General features: G+C 40.5%; 2 protein-coding genes across 2 annotated transcripts in view; one reads left to right on the forward strand and one right to left on the reverse strand.

Moving 5' to 3' along the window:
* wasf1 (WASP family member 1) overlaps nucleotides 1-5,051 on the reverse strand; it is a 58,139-nt gene extending 53,088 nt beyond the window's left edge. Inside the window, exon 1 of the mRNA XM_083898833.1 lies at nucleotides 4,967-5,051. The gene's annotated coding sequence lies outside the window, so the exon portion shown is untranslated. The remainder of the gene's footprint in view (nucleotides 1-4,966) is intronic.
* An 857-nt stretch (nucleotides 5,052-5,908) lies between these two features.
* cdc40 (cell division cycle 40 homolog) lies at nucleotides 5,909-21,187 on the forward strand. The gene is made up of 15 exons (XM_083899229.1): nucleotides 5,909-6,110; nucleotides 6,396-6,482; nucleotides 7,699-7,828; nucleotides 7,931-8,017; nucleotides 8,116-8,255; nucleotides 8,399-8,495; nucleotides 8,635-8,774; nucleotides 9,497-9,571; nucleotides 9,724-9,769; nucleotides 11,982-12,083; nucleotides 13,564-13,679; nucleotides 14,814-14,947; nucleotides 17,287-17,363; nucleotides 20,061-20,205; nucleotides 20,660-21,187. Exons 1-15 carry the CDS (start codon nucleotides 5,919-5,921, stop codon nucleotides 20,835-20,837), a joined length of 1,746 nt encoding a protein of 581 aa, XP_083755355.1. The 5' UTR covers nucleotides 5,909-5,918; the 3' UTR covers nucleotides 20,838-21,187.
* The last annotated feature ends 165 nt before the right edge of the window (nucleotides 21,188-21,352 follow it).

Raw genomic sequence — 21,352 nt, forward strand, 5'->3', positions numbered from 1 at the left:
TCGAGAGCAATACCTCGTCCTTGGTATTCTTCGTGTACGGCTTTTCGGAGAAGAAAAATGGCTGCTTATGAAAACCCTAATGAAAATTCACTGTGTCTGTAATTGAATACTAGCGTCTGAGTCCTGACAAGCGGGATTCAAGTCGCGTTCCGGGGACGAACGTGCCTCGCCTCACCATTTTCTCCGGCTTCCATCAATCATCGCAAATCACCATGACGACCAGGGCTGGCTCAATAATAACCCATCAGAGCTGAGCACACTGATGTTCAAAAAGAGAGAGCGAGGAAAACCAAAATAGGTAAAAAAATACAACATGTTGTGTTAGCTATCGTGGTGGAGTTTTGCTTAACTTTGCATATTCAAGTCTAATAGAATGCAAAAAACTCTCTGAATGCAGCTGCGGAGACTACGAAAGTCTGTGAGGAGAATTTACAGCGAGAGCAGAAATACACAGTGACCTTTAAGGATTGCGACTGTGCATTACACTGTAACTGTTTGCTAAGATAAACCAAACATAAGGATTACCTGAAGCATAAAGATTATTTATAAAAACACATCCAATTTCAGTACTTTGGCCCAAAGTTTTTGAAGTTTATGAAGTATAATCTATGGTTATACTGTGCTGAGGAAACTAAAATACACTGTTTACTATCTAAATTTTGACTAAAATCTAAATCTAATTATTGCAGCGCTACATTTCCATACAATCTCACCACATACATTTAAAACCTGGAAAGCATGAGCATATATACCCCCTGTGTATTTTGCAAAGCTGCGACTGGCACATATGAAACACCAATGTTTATGATGACAAATCTCTTCCTCAGCTCATTAGAGCCTGAAGTGACAGAACGTTTGCATGTACTCGACACACGGCAGCTGTTCTCTGAAATGTTGGCAGAAGAGTGGTTTCATCTCAAGAAGAAGAAGAAGAAGAAAAAAAACATTAATAAGAAGAAGACAGAGAAGCGCAGCAGGGGGGGTGTGTGTGTTTAATTTACAACACGGACAAAACTGAGCAAAACTCAGCCTCCGACAGTAGAGTAAAAGAAGCTCAGACACACTTGCTTTTTTTGGCTGTGTTTTTGCGTTGGCAGTGACACACTCAGACAAGTTTATTTCAGAGATATCCTGTGAACTCACTGAGAGACCCAGACAACACCCTCTGCTCCCCTGAGTGAAAGTGAGAGGACGATATGAAAGACAGAGAATGGCACAGGAGACAAAGGGAGATGGAGGAGCACGACAAGAAGACTGGGAAAAACCAAAACTACAAAGCAACACATAAAGCCCAATTTATACTCGGAGAGCCCTCTACGTCGCCGGAGAGCATGAAATATTTTTCAAGTGTCCGTCAAGGGACAACGGAGACCGCAAGGGCTGCGATTGGTCCTCAGTCAGTCTCTGGGCGGCATCAGTGGGCATGCGGTGGGTGCCTTGATGATTAATATGAGCTAGTACAGGGCGTAGAAGTTCATCCAATTTGCTAGCAGACATTCGGAAGTACCCGAAATGGGTTTCTTTGTCCATGTCCCTCAACGGTCCGATAAGACTGTTAAATTTGCCTGCCATCAGTCTCGGTACATTTAGTGGACCCTCCAAAACGGTTTATAAAAAGGGTTCTACCTGGAGCCAGAAAGTGTTCTCCTATGAGGACAAGCCGAAGAACCTTATATGGTTCTACTTAGCACTTTTATTTCTAAAAGTGTAGCGACCCCTACTGATTGGGCGGGAAATTGCGTAAGTGCGTATCTGGCACCACGATGGAGAACTATGAAGGCTCGAGGGGTCTCCGTGGTTACGCAGTTGCATAACGCATTACGCAGTTGTAGAAGTATAATGTGGGCTTAACTGTGTCACGTGTGTTATGCATATGAGATGGCACATTTTAATTTGTCAAGCAAAAACTCAACTTAAATTGCTTTGCTTTTATCTCTGAAAATGGTATTTACATGGCTATATTTACTTTGATGCCAGAAAGGTTGCACTAGCAAGGAAAAACAACAAGTTAGAGCAAATGATATCTGCGACAACATTCTATATTTTCACAAGGTTAAAGCACATTATATCAACTCCTATCTACTAAGTTGTACACAAGTACTAGAGCATTTTGAACCAGGACAGCATCTCAAACTGAGAAAGTGAGTTTTTAATAAGCAGAAAGAATCACACACACACAGAGAGACAGTCACTGTAAACACTGTCAAAGAGCGAGCGACATGTCAACACAACGATGGACATTTACATGGACAAAGAGGCAGAAGTGGGAGGTGGAGGCAGTGGCAGTAAGACACAAGGAACACTAGTCAAAGTGAGTAACTAAGCCCTGGTGTGCCTCTGTCAGGGCATCTCAGATCACGGACAGAAGCAGTATTATAGAGCGCTGGGTCTGGCCAAGAGGAAGAACAATAGCGTCTGTGTGTTGGAGCCTCTGGAGCGTCCTAACAGCTGGGAGATAGGAGCTCTGTCTGTGGCTCCAATAAATGGCATGTTAAGGGGTGTTTGCACATTGCGCACACATAAATCTTGGCCTCTCTGCTTTTTGTTTTTTACCAGAATCCGTGACCCACCTTCTTGCCACCTCCTCCACACGACGAGAGTCGCCGCTCATCTTTCTCGCCCTTGCTCTCGTGACACATTCATCCGTGAGGGATGTTGGGTGTATTCTGTATTTCGCTGCTATCGCCGGCTAAAGAAAGAGGCATATTCTTCCTTAGCTAGCATGAGAAACCCAGAGACTGGCAGAGGATCAGAGCAATGTCAACAAATAAGAGAGGTCCAAAAGCCCCCCCCCACAGGAGGCACGCCAAAGCTCTTCTTTCACGGCGAAGGCCTTCTCAAACACATGGAAAAATGAGAAGTGAAATCTGCGTAGGAATGTCATCCCTCGCAGCAAAGAGATCACCAAAACCAGGGCAATGTGTTTCGGTTATATTCTGGGAATACACCTAAAGGTGAAGCCAGAACAGAGCGATCATTGGATCCTTCAACTTTGCAACCCGTTTTCTTGCAAAGCTCTAAACACACGCGACATCTCAGTGAGTACAGTTGCAAAAGAGCTTTCTATAAGCTTAACAGCAACAGAGCACCGGGAGCCTAAACATACATGCATTACCTCTGCACACATACTAGGAAAACTGAGCAAAGTTTACTTTGATGAAATGCCATTTCTTTGGGGGTAAGAGACAAAGACAGAAAAACACCTTGAAGTGTTCAACAACACTGTAGGTGTATGATGTCTCTGAGATGTTGTGAAATCTACCTATAGCTTCCATTCCGTCACGTGAAGACTTGGACGCCACTGCTGCTGCACGCTGATCATTTTAACAGCTGCAAGAGGTCTATTCAGTCTATTTTATCCACGGAGTCAGGGCTGTTTTCATGTGCAGTGCTCTTTTACGTTGCAAGACAGAAGACTTGCCTGGCTATTGTGTACGTTTAGAGCGACTCCTATGCATCAAAATTACCTTGATTTAAAGAATCGTATATATTTTGCATTTGGTCGGTGCAGAGCTCAGAATCACCACTTACTGTGTATTGATAACTGTGTGGTATTTAGAATCTGAAATGAGGAAAGTAAGGATTTTATCTTAACATACTCCTTTAAACTTCATGCAGCTTCTACTAGATCTACACTCCACTTGGCCCCAATCTCATCTCTATTTTCTATAATTACCTTTTGGCCACGTTTGTCTGTGCGTCCATCTGTTTGGCTGTAAGCGGTAGAACTCCGAAAAAGAAAAGAATGTACGAAGATGAAATGTTCTGAGGACGTAGGTAACGGCCCACGGTTAGATTCTGGTGGCCGTTCCAGACGTGGATTTCCGTGTGTCATTACATGAAGACGATCAAACTGAGCTACACTAATCTACTGTCAGAAAGCAGCAGCATTTTTTAATTTTTTATCAATGGCTGTGCAGATGATGCTTCTAACTGTAATTCATTCATCTCCAACCAATGTTCTGCTGTTACACTTCCACATGCATAAACTGCATGTTTCCTTATGGATCTTAAAACGTAAATAATATGGTCATATACCACACACAGCACCACAGGGCTACCTCTAAACTGTCTACAACTGTAAAAAAAAAAAAAAAAAACGACTAGAAGGAAAATGCTCCTTCTCATGTACACTTTTTTGTAGTAGTACAAAGAAGGTTTCATATTTCGTAAAGCATGATTTTCACTGGGCTGACGGATTACCATCCCCCCATGACTGCAAAACCAACGCTGACTGAAATAGACCCCAGCCCCAATCCTCCTCTATCTGAGGCGAGTCGGTGCATTCTTAGTGGAGGGGGGGGGGGATTAAATCACGTATTGCCGATGTCAGCGGTTCGCCTACATTGTGCTTTAGCGAACAGAAAACTCAACAACTCACCCAAGGGGAGGATTAAATGCACTAACATATGTGGCTTTTTTTTTCTCTCCCCTCTTCTTTGAGCTAATTTGTGGGGGGCATTGCAAATATTTGCACTCCCGGTTTCTCACCACTATGATATGCCTGAATTATGTCAAGATGCTGCTGCTGCTGCTGCTGCTGCAGGAGCTCCTCATGCAGATGTGGAGCCGCTGCAGTTCATCATCACCCATCAAAGCGTCCTGTTCCAACATCTTGCACGTTTAATTTACTCATTCATAACCGTGTACACTTTGCCGATTCCGGTGCCACACGAGAGAGTCTAACATCGTGTGGTCACCTTTTGTCACCTGTGCCCTGGGTTAATGTGGCAGTACGGTCGTACATGGCCAAGCAGTGTTGAATTACCGGGAGCGTTAATAGTCAAGCTGCTGCTCCAGTTTAAGTCTAAGGTTACAAACATGGAGGCTCGGTGTTTTATGTCAGTTTGTTGATGTTGTGGTGAATATAGCAATAACGTTGAGGCAAAAGTCAGACATTTTCACGTTACAGTAGAAAACGTAAGTTACTCCACGACAAAGAATGGTCAATATTTGTGTTGTTTACCTGATATGTTTGTTTAAAATCCCCGTTATGTCCTTTCCATCCTCACTAAGCAGCAGGGCATGCCTCCGAATCCAGCGCTTTAAATCCCCGGCTCGGATCCATGATTGTACTGTCCCTTGAATCAAATGTACTCCTGCTGGAAAGAGGCGGCGGCGGAGACCAACCCAGGGACTTCTTGCCAAAGGGATTCTCCGATAAAATAATGATGGAAGTGGCTTTAAAGGTCGCTTTATTTGGAACGAAACTGAATTTAATGGAATAACAAAAAGCTCCACGTCTCTCTACGTGCGACACGTAAACCCCTGTGCGACGCATACAAGGCGAAACGGCGTTAAATGAGACGGGGAACTACCCCGTTATTATCCGCGATGATGGTACGAGCCACTCTATTGTTGGGGCGCGAGAAAGCATCCCGTGCAACTGATATGCGGTGGTGGGTTCCTCGTGGGAATGTGCGCGCTCTCTGTGTTGGTTTATCGTCTGAATCTGTCACTTGGTGTTGTCCAATAGATTACAGAGAGGAATATTCGATTAAATTCATCATTGCGGAATATATCGATCTCCTGTGCTGTGTTGTTCGTTGTTACTGATGAACAACTGTACAAAAAAACAGTTTTTTTAATATAAAACTATTGACACTTTAAATATTAAATTTCATTTTATGATTCATTTTTTCAAAGTCACAAAACAATTTCAGCCTAGTTAAATGCATGATCCCATGTTTATTCTGATGTATTTATTTATTTGTTACAATATGAATGTTTGTATGCGACTACTGGACTTAAAGTGCTTGGGAAGCAGGAGCTCGTCAAATTGGAGGATACATGTGTTGTAAAAAGTTCAAATAATATATATTTTAGAATTAAACGCTTTTGTTTTCCGTTTTACTTTTTATTGCGTACCATAGCGGAAGTCCCGCCCTCCTGCTTCCGTCGAATTCACAACATCAAACATGTCTGCCGCCACAAGTTCCCTCGTTTCTTACGGCAACGATTCGGATTCCGAAAATGAGTCTGAATCTAATTCCAGTACCGATAATGTGGATCCGATGGACCCGGACGCTATGGCCCACCTCAAACCTCTCCAGTCCGGACAGTCGATGTCGTTGGCTGTTCTCAATTCTGCTCCAGAAGTTGCCGTCAAGGTAAGCTAACCTAGCTAGCGTTCGTTAGCTTAACATTAAACAATGTTGGACAACGACGGTGGCTAAATTATTAAATAATACACACTGCGCGTATGTGCAGTTGGATAATTAATGAAGGTATATTTAATGTGGATGCTGTTAGTAAAAGTTGACTGATTTAGTCTTTGCAATTAGCATTATAGTCAAATTCGTATATAAGTTGTAATTTAAATGTGAGAGAACGAAGTGAATCCTGCATTTCAAACACTAAACATACATTTACTGATTTGTTCATCTTCATCCCAGGAGTCTGTGGAGACGGGCACACACCTGGACCCTTCGCTGAAAGAAGTCACTCATAACCCCACGTTTGAAACTTTGTTTGCACCCGAGGTAATGTAACCCCAAGATCAATTAAGTATATGTATAATAACTTGTGTATTATGATACTAAAGAGAATCTGCTATATGCTTACGTTTGTGTATTTGAGTTTTTATGACCTTTATGATGCCTATTATCAGAAAGTGCCTGAAAGTCATCACACACATTTTTGAATGCTATATGTATATACTCCAGCTGTGCAGTGTATTTTCAAAGATCAGGTCTCTACTAGAGTTTTCTTACAGTATCTTAGCTGCTGTTGTTACTGGAATCTGTTGGAGCAGTAGGGCTGCAACTTTTCATAATAATTGATTGATTTGACGACTATTGTCTTGATTAAGTACTTGTTTGGTGTGCAAAATGTTGATCAGACCTGGAAATTATGATGTTTTCGAATGTCGTGTAGAAATTATTCAGTTTCAATGATTTCTTTGTTATATGGAGCAAAGAAATAAGAAAATATTCAGATTTAAGAAACTGAAAAATCAGCAAGCTTGTTTTAATTTATCAAAATCAAACACCCAAACTGAGTATTTGATTATCAAAATAGTTGACGATTAATTTAGTAAGCGATTGTTACTTGATTAATCGAATAATCGTTGCAGCCCTATTTTAGGGGTAATAGTCCTGGGACCAGAATTGCCTTCACGAACCACATCTTCTCAAATTAGTTTTTCAGCCATCTGTATTGCTCAAGCTTCTCATGTTACTTTTTCTTGATATTGCTGTTGCTAGCTGCGTTCCTACAGGATTTCAATGTGGTTATGATCCTATCTCTTTGGTCAGCTGCCTTCGTGCTGATGGGCTTTTTTGTTACTGGGGCTTGGCACCTAATCTTGGGTGTTGGCATTTGATGATGGAATCTTCCCCTGACCTGTCATTCTGGCTCCCCCTTGCAGCAGCATCTTTGTACCCCTGATGAGGCACCAAGTACATTAGAATACTGAGCTTGTTGTTAATCTAAATGTTGGGTTTTGAACCATCCATTCATCCTACATTAACTGGGGTTGCTCTCATAGTAGCATTCTGTAAGATTCATATTATCTCCTTGAGTTAATTTATGGCGTGTTCCCGTAGCCACCTTCTCATCAGGTTGTGGCTTTTATTGTATTTTGAAGTCAGGCTCATTAAGTTGGAATCAATGAGAAGGAGCATACCAGCTGTTGTTCCTTGTGGGGGTGCATACAAATGTAGCATTCTAATAATATTATGTGTCACTTTCACACAGTTTGGGCCAATGAACCCGTATAAAAGCCAGCAGATGGCTGCACCCAGAAACATGTTGTCTGGCTATGCAGAACCTGCTCACGTCAACGACTTTATGTTTGAGCAGCAACGGAGGACCTTCTCCACCTTTGGTAAGCCCATGTGTGACCTCTATCATCAGCGTGGTTGATGTAATCGATATATGGACTCCCATTTGAATTTTAATGACCCTTTTATAAATCTCTCCACTCAAGGTTATGCGTTAGATCCCTCTGTCGACACGCACCAGGTATGCTCGACTGGCTTCATCGGTGCAGTGGATGAGGCTGAGAAAAATAAAGGTAATAAAAATAAAAGGAATACATTTTTTCAAGTGTTTTGTTTTCATCTGATCTGATAATCTAATATATCCATTTTAACCTTTTTCCGTTCCATTAAGGCTTGACTGTGTTTGAGAGTGGACATAAAAAATCAGAGAAAAGGAAAAAGGTTAAAGGTGGAGATGCAGGAGAGATCGAGAACTTCCTTGGACCCTGGGCTAAATATGCAGATGAGAGAGATCTGGCTAAACCATCTGAGGTATTTTTTTTACTACTACTACTATTTATTATAAAACAAAGTTGATGAATGCTGTTAAGATTGAAGTTAAGCCTTTGTCTCTCTGACTTATTAAGAACACAAGTGTTCAGGTGTAACTCTTGTCGGTTCATTTTTCTTTACAGGAAGAGAAGAAAGAGCTGGATGAAATCTTGGCCAAGAGACAGAAGAAAGGAAGGAATGAAGAAGATGCTCCAGCAGAGGAGAAGACCATTCTCCATGGTATAGGGCTCTCTCTAATTTTAACATTTGACTGTTTATGCACTCAGTGAAATGATGATGCTTTAAAACAAAGTATCATGATGCCACAGGATGTATTCACAGGCTTTTTAAAACATTTGTTTTCCTCTTCTTCCCACAGTTAAAGACATGTATGATTACCAGGGCAGGTCTTACCTTCATGCACCGCAGGACGTGGGCACCAACCTGCGCGCCGACAATATTCCAGACAAGTGTTATCTGCCTAAAAAACAGATCCACGTCTGGTCTGGACACACCAAGGTCAGTGGGAAATATTTTTGATTGTCTTTGGATGTCTCTTTTTCTAACCTATTCACTACAAATGCACTGCTGGTGATAAGGTCTACTATTGCAGTGTTGATAAAAATACAGATTGTCATTTTATACAAATACAAAACAATTTCCGCTGTTGTACAATTTGCAGAGGCAGACTAAAAACCAGGGCGCTTTTGAATAAAATGATAACACTGCCTTATACGCACAGCATGTTCTTGACATATCCAAGATTATTCTGTCTCATTCAAAACACTGTCTTTATGAGTTAGATGTAAAGGCAAAGAATGGGTAACTCCCCAGAAAGATCTGATTCAAACTTCAAGCTTCAGAGAGAGTTTTAAATATGCTCCTCTGTGTTTTATGTGGAGAACAAATACATCTCCTCTGAGTCTAATTTGAAATACAAAGAGTATGAAAGGCTAATAAGGATCTGGAAGTGGGGCTGGGGCTGTGCTGCACAGAAACAGAAGAGTTTGGGGGAACTATATCAACTTTTAGAGTCTCTAATTGTTCTGCCCTGTTTGCATTATGACTCAATTGATATTGCCCCTTAAAACTGCTTAATTAGCAGTCCATGTCTGGTCTCTGTCCAAATGATCAATATCAAGATGATGAATATACACAGTGTGTTTATGTGCTGAGAATTGAGATGGAAAATATGGAGATTTTTTTTTTAATTTAGTTTAACCAATCAATGTGTTTTCCAGGGTGTCAGTGCAATCCGATTGTTTCCTAGCTCTGGTCATCTGCTGCTCTCCTCCTCCATGGACTGTAAGATCAAGGTAAATACTTACAGTTGTCAAACTCATTAATGATTACACTCATATTTGTTCTTTTCTTTTCTTTGTTTTTTGGTTGATTAATGAGATGCTATTGAGAAGATTTACAGCTAACCATCACATTAACCGATTCATTTATTTACTTCTCTCCACAGCTGTGGGAAGTGTACAATGAGAGGAGGTGCATACGCACATTTATTGGTGAGTAAGCAGAAATCGGTTACATTTTGACAAATGCATTAAATTGTATGTATAATCTTTTTACGTGTAACAGAGTTGATCATCAGCAAATACGTTTTTTTTCGCTAATACACAGGAGTCACAGACTCAGAATTAGGTGAGAAATATTGACAAGACTGCTGACCGTTGACAGAAAGTATGGAGTTTTTTTTCTTGACTAGATTGGGTTGGGGGGGGGGGGAGTAGTCTAATGCATGCAGGTCACTCTCGGAGACAGCATGCTGTCAGAATATAGATTGTTTGCAGCCATGGTTGTGCTTGTCAGCTTCTTCACAGAATATGCATAATTCAGTAGTCCATGGGGCAGGAGGAAACGAACAGGCAAGGTAGAGCACAAGGGACAGAGAGAACCTGAGTGTACAGGAAGAGAGAGAGCACAATTTAAGAGTGAATAAACTGGCTGGAGTCACTGTTTGGGAAATGTGTGTAGGAGAGGTGGCAGAGATGGAGGTACGGATGTTAATTGAAAAATAAATATTGGCAACTTTAGAAGTAAATGGTTACAATGATGGCAGCAAGAAGTACCCGGGTTCGAGCCCTGGTTGGAACAGGGGCCTTTCTGCAAGGAGTTTGCATGTTCTTGCCATGTGTGTGTGGGTTTTCTTCAGCTTCCCCCCACAGTCCAAAAACATTCAGACTTTTGGGGGTTAGGTGAATTGGTCACTCTAAATTGACCGTAGGTGTGAGAGTGAGAGTGAATGGTTGTTTGTCTCTATATGTGGCCCTGCGATGGACTGGTGACCTGTACAGGGTGTACCCCGCCTATCTCGCCTATTATTATTATTATTAGATCGGCACAGCAACCCCCCCTGCGACTCTCTGGTGGAGGATAAACCGGTAGATAATGGATGGATAGATGGGTTACAATGATGAAAACATGCTAGCTTTTGACTTTGTTGTTGCTAATGTGCTTTGAGTTTGATGTCTCGTTTGCTACATGCCTCCTTTTACAAGAGTACAACAATGTCTTTATCTTCCTCTGCGCTGCCTTGTTAAGTCCCTCCGGGATTTCGCAATTGTTGCAATTGCAACAATTCAAGCAAACGCAACTAATTACCACAACTGTTGGTGACAGAGGCTGTTACATCATTCGTCAATGATCAGTCTTTCCTAAATGGTGGGCTAGGACCAAAAAGTGGGTCGCGGGACTGGATACTATCTGGTTTTGTTGTGTTCAGCTGCTCCTCTCTCTCCTCCCCACAAACTCAGTGAGTCGCAGACACTCTAATCTAATCACAACCGGGGTTTTTTACTGTAAAATTCACTTTATTTTCGAACAAACGAACCCTGTGAATGAAACCACGACATTACACTGCCACTGCACAACAAGGAGAGGGAGAGATTCTGAATGGAGGAAATGAGAACAAACTGGGAGCAGTGACTCGGAACACATTTTTCTAATCATTATTACATAGTGGTTACAATTTCAGAAGAAAAAAATGCAGGCTGCAGCTCAGAGACACAGAAGCTCTGTCAGGTTAATGTTAATCCTGTTCACAATCAGCATTACCTCGATAAACAACATCGTTTAACTAGTTGTACTTTAATTTTGACCTTTATGCCCTAAAAACATGCAACTTCCTGCTTATTATCGTTAATTAAACAAACCATAATAAGAATGTGAACACAATTTGAAACGCATTTGTCAGAATCACCGAAATGATAGGAAAACACGGATAAAACATGAGGCCGCGGGGACGTGTATGAATGAGTATACACATCATTATGTGTACTTTTATGAACAGATGCAGGCTGAGATAAAGCGTATAATTGTGTGCCATATTTGCAGTGTATTTGTGTTCCTGTGTACGCACACACACACACACACACACACACACTTCAAGGCTGTCTGCACTGCAGCTTCAGCAGCGGTGTCTTTGGTCTGTCAGCAAGCAGCGTGAGAGCATGTGAACAGGTAGACACTTAGCCTCACTGGGGCCTGTTATCGCCTTGGAAACGGCACAACCCTGATAACAGCTAGCTTTAATAAGGGACGCATATGTGAGCGCAGATCCCCCTCGGGACCTCACATCACCTTCGCTGTACAAGGAAGAAAGACGTAAAGGTTGCATAGATTAGGATTAGGAGGAGTTTTTACGAGACTGGGAACAAGACTTTGGAGTGTTTTACCAAATATGTGTTGTTAAATGTGTTAATTGACTCTCTGTCTTAGGCCACAGCAAAGCAGTACGAGACATTTGCTTCAACAACACCGGCACCCAGTTCCTCAGCGCTGCCTATGACCGACATCTGAAACTCTGGGACTCTGAAACAGGTACGATGATGCTCACTGAGCCACAGTTTGTGGTTCAAACAAAACACCTCTCTTCTGCATGTTTTTTATAATAAAAATTCATGCTTGAATATAATCACTGGAGCTAAAATGATTTATGGTCTTTCAGTCGACAGTCAGTCAAGAGTCTACAAGCTTTAGGGATAATAAACTCAATAGCTTGATTTATTTTTGTAATAGGAGTAGCATTCAATCTAATGTGAAATTTGTTTTATAAAAAGGGACTCATTTTCTCAAAAGCAGACACTTTTTTTTATTATTTGTTTTTATTATTATTCTGAAGTTGCACTGTGCCACTGTCAGAGACATGAATATTTATTTAGTATTTGTTTAAAATAGGCCAGATAAGGTCCCTGGAATTTTTGACGCTAGTAGAAAGCTGAAAACTTTTAATGTTTACATTTTGTGTAACAGCATATTCTTCTAAGTTTGTATTTATTCCACTTTAACCCCAAGAAGAAATTCATTTTATACTTAAAAGATATTCAGTCTGTCCAGTAATAGTAATAATAATAAATAATAATAAACACAATAATATTAGTTACTTATATTTACAGGTATATTTATTTCAAACCTATATTTCTCTATATGTATGGTTAGATTTGTTGAAATTCTATATTCTGTTGTGATACAAGTAAATGACACCAGATGTATGAAGATCTTATGTAATATAAAACACAATCTCACACAAACTCAAAATGCAGCCGGCATCTGTGACTCAATTTCAGCGTGGGATTTCATGTGATCCTTGTTTGTGTGATTGTATTGGATTTTCCGAAATGTTTTCTGGCTTTTTAGATGAGCGCTTATCTAAACATGAAACCGAGTTATAAGTGATTTCCTTCCTTGTATGTGTGTCTCAGCAATTGTAATGGTTCCCTCTTCTCAGTGGTGCTAACAGTTCCCTCTCTCGTCTTTATATCTACCCTGTGAACTAAAAAGTGCCTTTCCAGCAGAGGGCAGACAAGAGTCAAATCCCCGTCTTGTTGATTAAAGGATCCATGGGAAGCCATATGTTCCAAATGCTTGTTTTTTATTATTTGCTGCATTTGTGTAGCACCAGTTAGAACAGGGACCCTTACAGTTCACATACACACACACACATAACTGTGTGTAGGAGGTAATATATTCCAGATTATTTGGTCTACACCACAGAAATCTGGTGTTAGTGAAAACCCTCTATTCCAAGCTTTAATGCCCTTTGATTTCTGCACTCATTTTGATTTCCTGATCAGCTCCAACAGCGTTGGAAGCATTTGCCCCGTAGTGCTTCGACTTTGCTGAATGGGCAAAAGCAAAATGACTCAGTTGCGATTGTCAGCAAGAACAGAACAGAACATGCAACATTGAAAATTGCAAGGCTGTTGTTGCCTCTTAAACAACTTTTTTTTTTATTTGCCCTCTGAAAAGCCTCTGTGGATTATGTGTGGAGCTTTGACATTCAGTTCTCTTTCCTCCACAGGCCAATGTATCTCCCGCTTCACCAACAGAAAGGTGCCATACTGTGTGAAGTTCAACCCGGACGAGGACAAGCAGAACCTCTTTGTGGCCGGCATGTCTGACAAGAAGATTGTCCAGGTAACAATGTTGTGTCCTGCACTGTGAACGATTTAGTTCAGCTCCCACCACCACAACCTCTTGTGTTTCCTAGCTGAACATGCACATTTGAATGACTGTACACTACTGTTCAAAAGTTTGTCACCTATACAATTTGTATGTGTGTTTTTCATTAAAACTCGCACTTATTCATCAAAAGAGTTGAAAAATGAATAGAAAATATAGGGTTTTCAAGGGTTTTCTAATCATCCAATAGCCGTCTAACGCAATTAGCAAACACAATGTACCATTTGGACACTGGATGTTTGCAGCTAGAATAGTCGTTTACCACATTAACAATGTATAGAGTGTATTTCTGAATTATTTAATGTTATATTCATTGAAAAAAAGTGCTTTTCCTGTGACCCCAAACTTTAGAACGGTAGTATATACTCCCATGTGCCCACAGTCCCATGAATTACACGCATCCAATTTGTTCCAATGGTGCATCATAGGCTGATTGAGTAGACAGAGTGATTCATCAGGGTGGAAAAGACACAAAGTGAAAAGCTTAATCTGTGAAACAGTGCTGAAATCCATAACTACCGTATAATACCATCATCTCGACAATTTCCCGCACTCAGAAAATAGCCATTAGCAGATGGTGAACTCATAAAAGCTTGGATTTCTGCAGCGGTAACAACCTGAGAGAGAAAATATAGGTGTTAAGTGAAAAGGGAATACACATTGACTTTCCACCTTACCTTCATTTGTAATAATGTGTTTAAAAGTCAGTTCAGCTTTAGTTGAAATTAGGCGTTTATGTCCATACACATATAAATATATATAGCTGCAGTACAGATGGCTGCTTTTGTGAACAGCCCAAAATGCTTTCAAATAAAGAGCAATAAATTGAATGGGAAAATAATAAATCCTGTTTGTTTGTTGTCTGAAGGCCAGTTTGATGTGTTTGGATTAGTTTTTACATTTTAATGTTTCATCATTCACAGAATAAAGCTGTCATCACACCACTGCAGTTAAATCTTTTCACTCCCACATGCCCGTCATTTGAGTTTATGTTTCCCTTTTTCACAGTTTTACATCACGTTGCACAGTTTTTTACCTTACTCACTGTCTTTTCCGTTTCCCTTTTCCCACCTTCTGTCTCTCTGACAGTGGGACAGCAGGACGGGCGAGGTTGTCCAGGAGTACGATCGCCACCTGGGAGCCGTCAACACCATCACCTTCGTGGATGAGAATCGTCGGTTTGTCAGCACGTCGGATGACAAGAGTCTTCGAGTCTGGGAATGGTTAGTACAAGCTCCTTAGAAACATCTCTTAATACTGATGCAGTGTTTTGAATTTGACTGTACTGCTTTATTGCGTTTGTTGAGATTATTAGAAACATATATAATCTCACTTGACTGGTTTATAATGGAAGGCTGCGTTTGATGCTCAGAGAATCTGCCGTGTTATTATAACATGGGGAATACATATATATGTATATCTGTATATGTTTGTATGTATATGTGTAATATGTATATATGTGTGTGTATATATGTATACATATATAGTTATATATATGTATATGTATTTATGTGTTTATATGTATATACGTATATATGTATATTCTTTTTATAATGATTACTGTGTGATATTTGTACAGATCTGTGAGAAACGAAGATGTTCTCTTCAGTCTGTAGAATAAGACCTGTATAGATCAAGACAGAAATTAATATAAAATGCTATTTTGACACACATTTTAGCTTTAACAAATATTGCACTTCTTGCGATTTGAACATTGCAATAGGCTGTAGTGTATTGTGGAAATGTAGTGCTATTGTGCCTGCAAACACAGCCCCTGCTACAGTTTCACATCTGTTAGTCAGAATTAGTAGTTAAGTAGTCTACTCTGAAGATGCCCCAGCAATTACACCCTCTAGCCTGGTCCCTGCTGCCATTTGTTTATGTTAACAAATAAGCATTTTGAAAAGGTTTCACAAAATATAGGTGGTGACTCTAAGACACATTCTCCTTTATAAAAATGCCCTTCCTTCTTTTTTTTTTTACATAGATACTTTAGAAATAAGACATACATTTGTTTTTAATCCGAAAAAAATTGTCATAATTTGGAGAAACTGTGGTGATAAATACATATTTATTGGTATTTATTTCACACCAATTATAAATATTTAAAGACCAGCCGATAAACGAAACTTCCGGTGGATTCACCCCCCATCACCATTTTTTTATATGAAAAATTAACTTCTGTATATTTTTCCGCACATTAAGTCAGGGGTTAAAGAAATTGCCCACACATATGTGGCGTCAAAGAAACATTTCCCCGGGGTCTACTGGAGCAGAGTTGGGCTCCCACAGTCTTTTTTTAATTTTTTTGTTTGTAAGTGCAGCGTGGGAGCGAGCGGGCGAATGGTATGTTGGTCTAAAGAGCGGCTTTACTGTCCCTCTTTCTCCCACGGATACCACCTGGCTCTTGGCTTTCGTCTCCCCCCTCCTCCTCCTTCTCCTCCTCCTCCTCCTCCTTCGTTTAGCTGATCCTCCTCTTGAGAGCTGTTACATAGCAGCATTAGTCTGAATTTACCAGACTCATATCGTGATAGAAGCTAAAACTGGCAGATAGGGCCAGGGGGTCATAGGAAATGCTACATAGTTAGAGAAGTCTGTGAGGCAGCACAGTCAAAGTACATTATGGCACATACATCATATTACAGTACACACTAAATCCAATTATTTGACATTTTAAAGCATCTTATACATATCTTCGACCCTTCAGTGCGTATAGTCCCATCAGAAGGATGATTTGATTCGTGCCCAAGTAGAACGTACCGTTTCCAAACTCGGAATGAAATCACTCTCTTTTTCTCCCTCCCTCTCATCTTCTGCTTTTCTCTCCGTATACTGCAGCACATCTCGTGTTTAAATGTGCCTATCACACATTCTCAGGGTAGTGGGCTAGATAAGCAGGTGTGTGTGCGTGTGTGTGTGTATATGTAAATGTCTTTTCTTTTTTGTCTGAGATGAGGATGGAAGCGAGGCTCGTGCTGGTGCTCAGCTCATTAGCGGCTTAAAAATATGTGCGACAGTTTGTACCTGACACAGCAGTATCGTGATTTATAGCGTCCCACTGTAGAACAAGTCACTATGCATTAAAGATATTCAAGATGCAGCCCGCTCCTAATGTATGTCTCTTGACATTCAGCCTGATTGCTTTACTAAAGGTCAGCCTAAATGCAAATATTCAAGGCAACAAAACATAAACAGTGTTTATTTTTAGGGCTTAAAAGAGGGGACTGGAGTTTACAGACATCAGCTCTGATGAAAACAGGCCCCTTTAATGTTTACTTCAGTTCCTCGAGGTCCATTTTTGGTGTTGTGTCCCGGAGATGTCAGTTCTCAGAGAAAGAGACAGCTGTAGCTCCACTTTAAGAAGCAGATAACAAGATGAGTTTAGCGCTATCGCTTTAAGATTGATTTTTTGCGACGTTAAAGCAACTGCCTGTTCAAATAAATCACACCTTTTTTTGTGAATGTTTTCCATTTGACGTCTTCTGCCCTTCACAGTGTTTGTGTAAACCGTCTTCCAGGGTCCTCACGATGCTCTGTGCCTTTTTTTTTTTTCCTTTTCCAGGGACATCCCCGTGGACTTCAAGTACATTGCCGAGCCCAGTATGCATTCTATGCCAGCTGTGACACTCTCTCCCAACGGTGAGTAGTAAAATCAAAGCAAAACACTCGCAGACACTCAGCCAGGCGAACAGTACAGAGGACTCAGGAGAGCATACGCCCAGACTACTAGATTGAATTTGCTGGCCATAGCTCAGCTGAACACAAACATGGCAGCCTCGGTTCAGTTGAATTTGAGGTATGAACGGGAAACATTCGCAAGGAGCAGAGTTTGGAGTAATTAGGCAATCAAGACAGGGATACATGCATTCATTCACTCACATGCATGCGTACATATATAACCAATTCTCGTTTATTTGCTCCGGGTGCACCAGCTGCCACAAATGCCCCACAGAGCGCACTTCAAACACTCCAGCGTGTCTTAATGCAGTGCTGCGAGGTTAGTGAACAGCAGAGTAACACAGCAGCCAGCACTTTCAATTAATGACATGTCAGTGTGCTGCAGTGGGGATAAAAAAAAAAAGGAACATAAGCGAGTAAACAATGGGATTTAAGTTCACGGTCGTTGTGTTGACAGATTTCTGTCCACTGGACTGTGGAAATGTGTGCAATCGAAGTCCTGATGATTCAGGTGATATAGGTTAACCAGCGTGAAGGCGAGTTTAAATGAAAAAGGGCTCAGATAATTCCTAATGAATTTGTTTTGGTGATATTTGTCTACTGCATGCGCTATAGGCAGAATTATTTTATTTTTATATACAAAACGAAGAGAGGGTGCACAGATATAAGGTAAAGTTAATTCAATATGAAAAAAGCAGGGTGGGAATCTTTTACTATCTCAAGATTTGACTCGATTCTGATTTTTGGGGCTACAATTTGATTTAATAATCGATTTTCAATTTTAAACCAATTTGGTTCATAGTGATTTCTGCTTCAGTCTATAGGTGTGCAAAGGATGATTTACTCCAGTCTGCTTTGCAAGACTGGATGTATTAAGTGCATAAAATCAATATCACATATTGCAAAAACAGAAGTGGATTCTGGGACATGTTATATGAATTCTGAATCGTAGTAAATGTGAATGGATTTGTTTTGGCACACCCCTAGAAAAAACATAGGAGGAAAAGTTTATACAGACAGTATTTTAGTAAATGAATAGCGTAATGTTTAGGAATTTCTTCTCAACATGTAAAACCACAAACCTGGACAGGAACAAGTTTTGTGAGCATCACATCAACAGATGTAACAGATGCCGACTTGTTTGAATCAGGAATTCCCTGTTGGATCCAACAAACACTGTCAAACTAAACCTGTCATTTGTTTCTCCCTATTGTGTGCTTGTCTCATTCTCTTCCTCCCTGTGGGCAACATTCATGTCTCCCCCCCCCCCCCCCAAACATGATTTGTTTTTTCTCAGCTTGTGATTAATGAATGTGTTTTTAGTGGCAAACCATTGCATTTCCTCTAATGCCCAACTGGCACCATGCCCGCACAGCCCCGCCCAACGACCACATTCACAGCCAACCACAATCCACTGGTGTAATTAGTGACGATCATACTTCGTCTTACATGTGTGGGCTGGAGTGTTTTTACTTATTTGTTTGGGATGACGATGTTGGAAGTCGGTGTCTGTCTCTCTCTCATATACACACACACACACACACACACACACACACAAAAACATGCATAATGTGGCAACAGAGCGCTTTCTCATACCACATGAATAATTTCCGACATGTTTCCTTTCGGGTAAATGCAGCCAGAGTCATGTAAATGCTCCGACTCTGAAGTGCTGGCTCTTATCGCTGTGGAGTGACTTGGAAGACTTCAGCTTTGACAAGAGCTGGGGACACACTTTATTAAATAGATAGGAACCCGTCATTGATGAAAAACCACTTTTCATTTTTCCGCAGCATTGCAGCAATTCTGCCACTTCTGTCATGGCAGAATAAGTTCCCACCCCCCAGACGCACTTAAATCTCCACTTTTTATGTTTGGCTTTTGTTGGAATTGTGGTCTTTGTTCATTTTACCACCAGTTACATTGCATCTGTTAAGTGTTTGACTTTGGTTGATGGTCACATTGTCTGAGCCGTTATAGTGTCGTGATAGACAGCATCATGATACCACATTAAAAATGCTTTTTACTACACTCTTAGAAATAAGGGTTCTTCTACAAGGGCTGAGGTTCTACCTGGAACCATTGGCTTCTGAAGAAAGGGTTTTTAAAGGGTTCTTGGTAACACTAATGGTTCCAGTAAGAACCATTTTAATTGAGAGAACCCTTTAAAACCCCTTTCCTGAATAAAGGGTTTTAAAAGGGTTCCAGGTGGAACCTTTCTAAAAAGGTTCTACCTGGAGCCGAAAAGGGTTCTCCTGTGAGGACAAGCCGAAAGAACCTTATATGGTTCTACTTAGTATTTTTATTTCTAAGAGTGTGTAGCTGAAATGATTAATCGATTACTAAATGAATGGTCAAATATTTTGATAGTCGATAATCTGGTTTTAAGCTTTTTTCATTATTAAAACAATTTCTGATTGTTTCAGGTTCTTAAATGTGAATATTTTCTTTCTTTCTTTGCTCCACATAACAAAGAAATCATTAAACCTCACTCATTTTGGTTTGTGTACAATTTTCTGACATTTTATGGACCAAACGATTTATCGGTTAATCGGGAAAATAATCGACAGATTAATCGATTACGAAAATAATGGTTGGTTGCAGCTCTACACGTCAGACAAATGTGATACTGATTTGTTTGTTTATCACTCGCTCCAGGTAAATGGCTTGCGTGTCAGTCCATGGACAACCAGATCCTCATCTTTGGAGCCCAGAACCGCTTCAGACTAAACAAGAAGAAGATCTTCAAGGGTCACATGGTTGCTGGCTATGCCTGTCAAGTGGACTTCTCCCCCGACATGAGGTAAAAAAAAATTAAATACTGGCAACGTTTTTGTGATTGAGGCTCCATTCTGAGGAAGCCCATTAACATATTATATTAGTTGATTATTAAATGCTGCATTTTTAATGAACCATTTAATTCCATTGAAATCGGTATGACCTTTTAAACATGAGCTCTGGGAAACAGCCTTTTTTATATGATCTGTCTTATAAACTCTACAAGGAGATGTCACCAAATCAATTTTGTCACAAAAACCTGAATTCAGCCACTTTCACCCGTGTTTGTGAACAGGTGTCTTCACAGCCTTTCAGTAACCATAGCAACACAGCAAACCCTGGCTAGACTAAACATAAACAAATTCCATACTCCCACTTTTTGGCAGGTGAGAAGGAGCGAAAAGTCATTTTTAGCAGAGTAATAATCTTTCCCTTCTCTCCACACCTTTTCTCCCCCCTCTTCTTCCTTTTCGAACCAGCTATGTGGTTTCAGGCGATGCCGATGGAAAGCTGAATATTTGGGACTGGAAGACCACAAAGCTCTACCACAGGATCAAGGCTCACGACAAGGTCTGCATCAGCGCCTTGTGGCATCCACACGAAACCTCTAAGGTCATCACCTGCGGCTGGGACGGACAAATCAAACTCTGGGACTAGAAACTACTCATGGTGTAAATGTGGGAGTTAGTTAGTTTGTCCCAGATATTTGTTTGAGTGGAAGCCACAGGACTGGTATCCAGTCTTATTGTCGCCGTGTCAGTCTACCCTGGGAGCTCAAGATATAAAATCAATGTAATATCTGTACAAAGATGAGTGCAAGCTTACTTTTAAAAAATAGTTTCTACAGCAGGAGACGTATTTGAGGGATTCTTTGGCAGTTGTCTTTTTTTTCCCCTTTTTTTATTTTATAGAACTGTTTTCATTTTAATCGGCAGTGCTCTGTGTGGTATAACTTTGTCTTTTTTTTGTTTTGAATTTTCTGACCATCCCCTTGTGGAAATAAACATTCTGTGCATTTTACATTCTTAAAAGTCATCAATAATCCAGCGACGACAAAACCGACACATCTCTTTATGTTTCCTTTTGCTTTATTAGACGATAGTGCAGTGCCGTTATTGGGAGTATCAAAACATAGAAATATATAATTAGGCCTGACAATTACACAAAAACCT

The sequence above is a fragment of the Microchirus variegatus genome (assembly GCF_963457635.1).
Source record: "Microchirus variegatus genome assembly, chromosome: 12".
Taxonomy (NCBI): Eukaryota; Metazoa; Chordata; class Actinopteri; order Pleuronectiformes; family Soleidae; genus Microchirus; species Microchirus variegatus.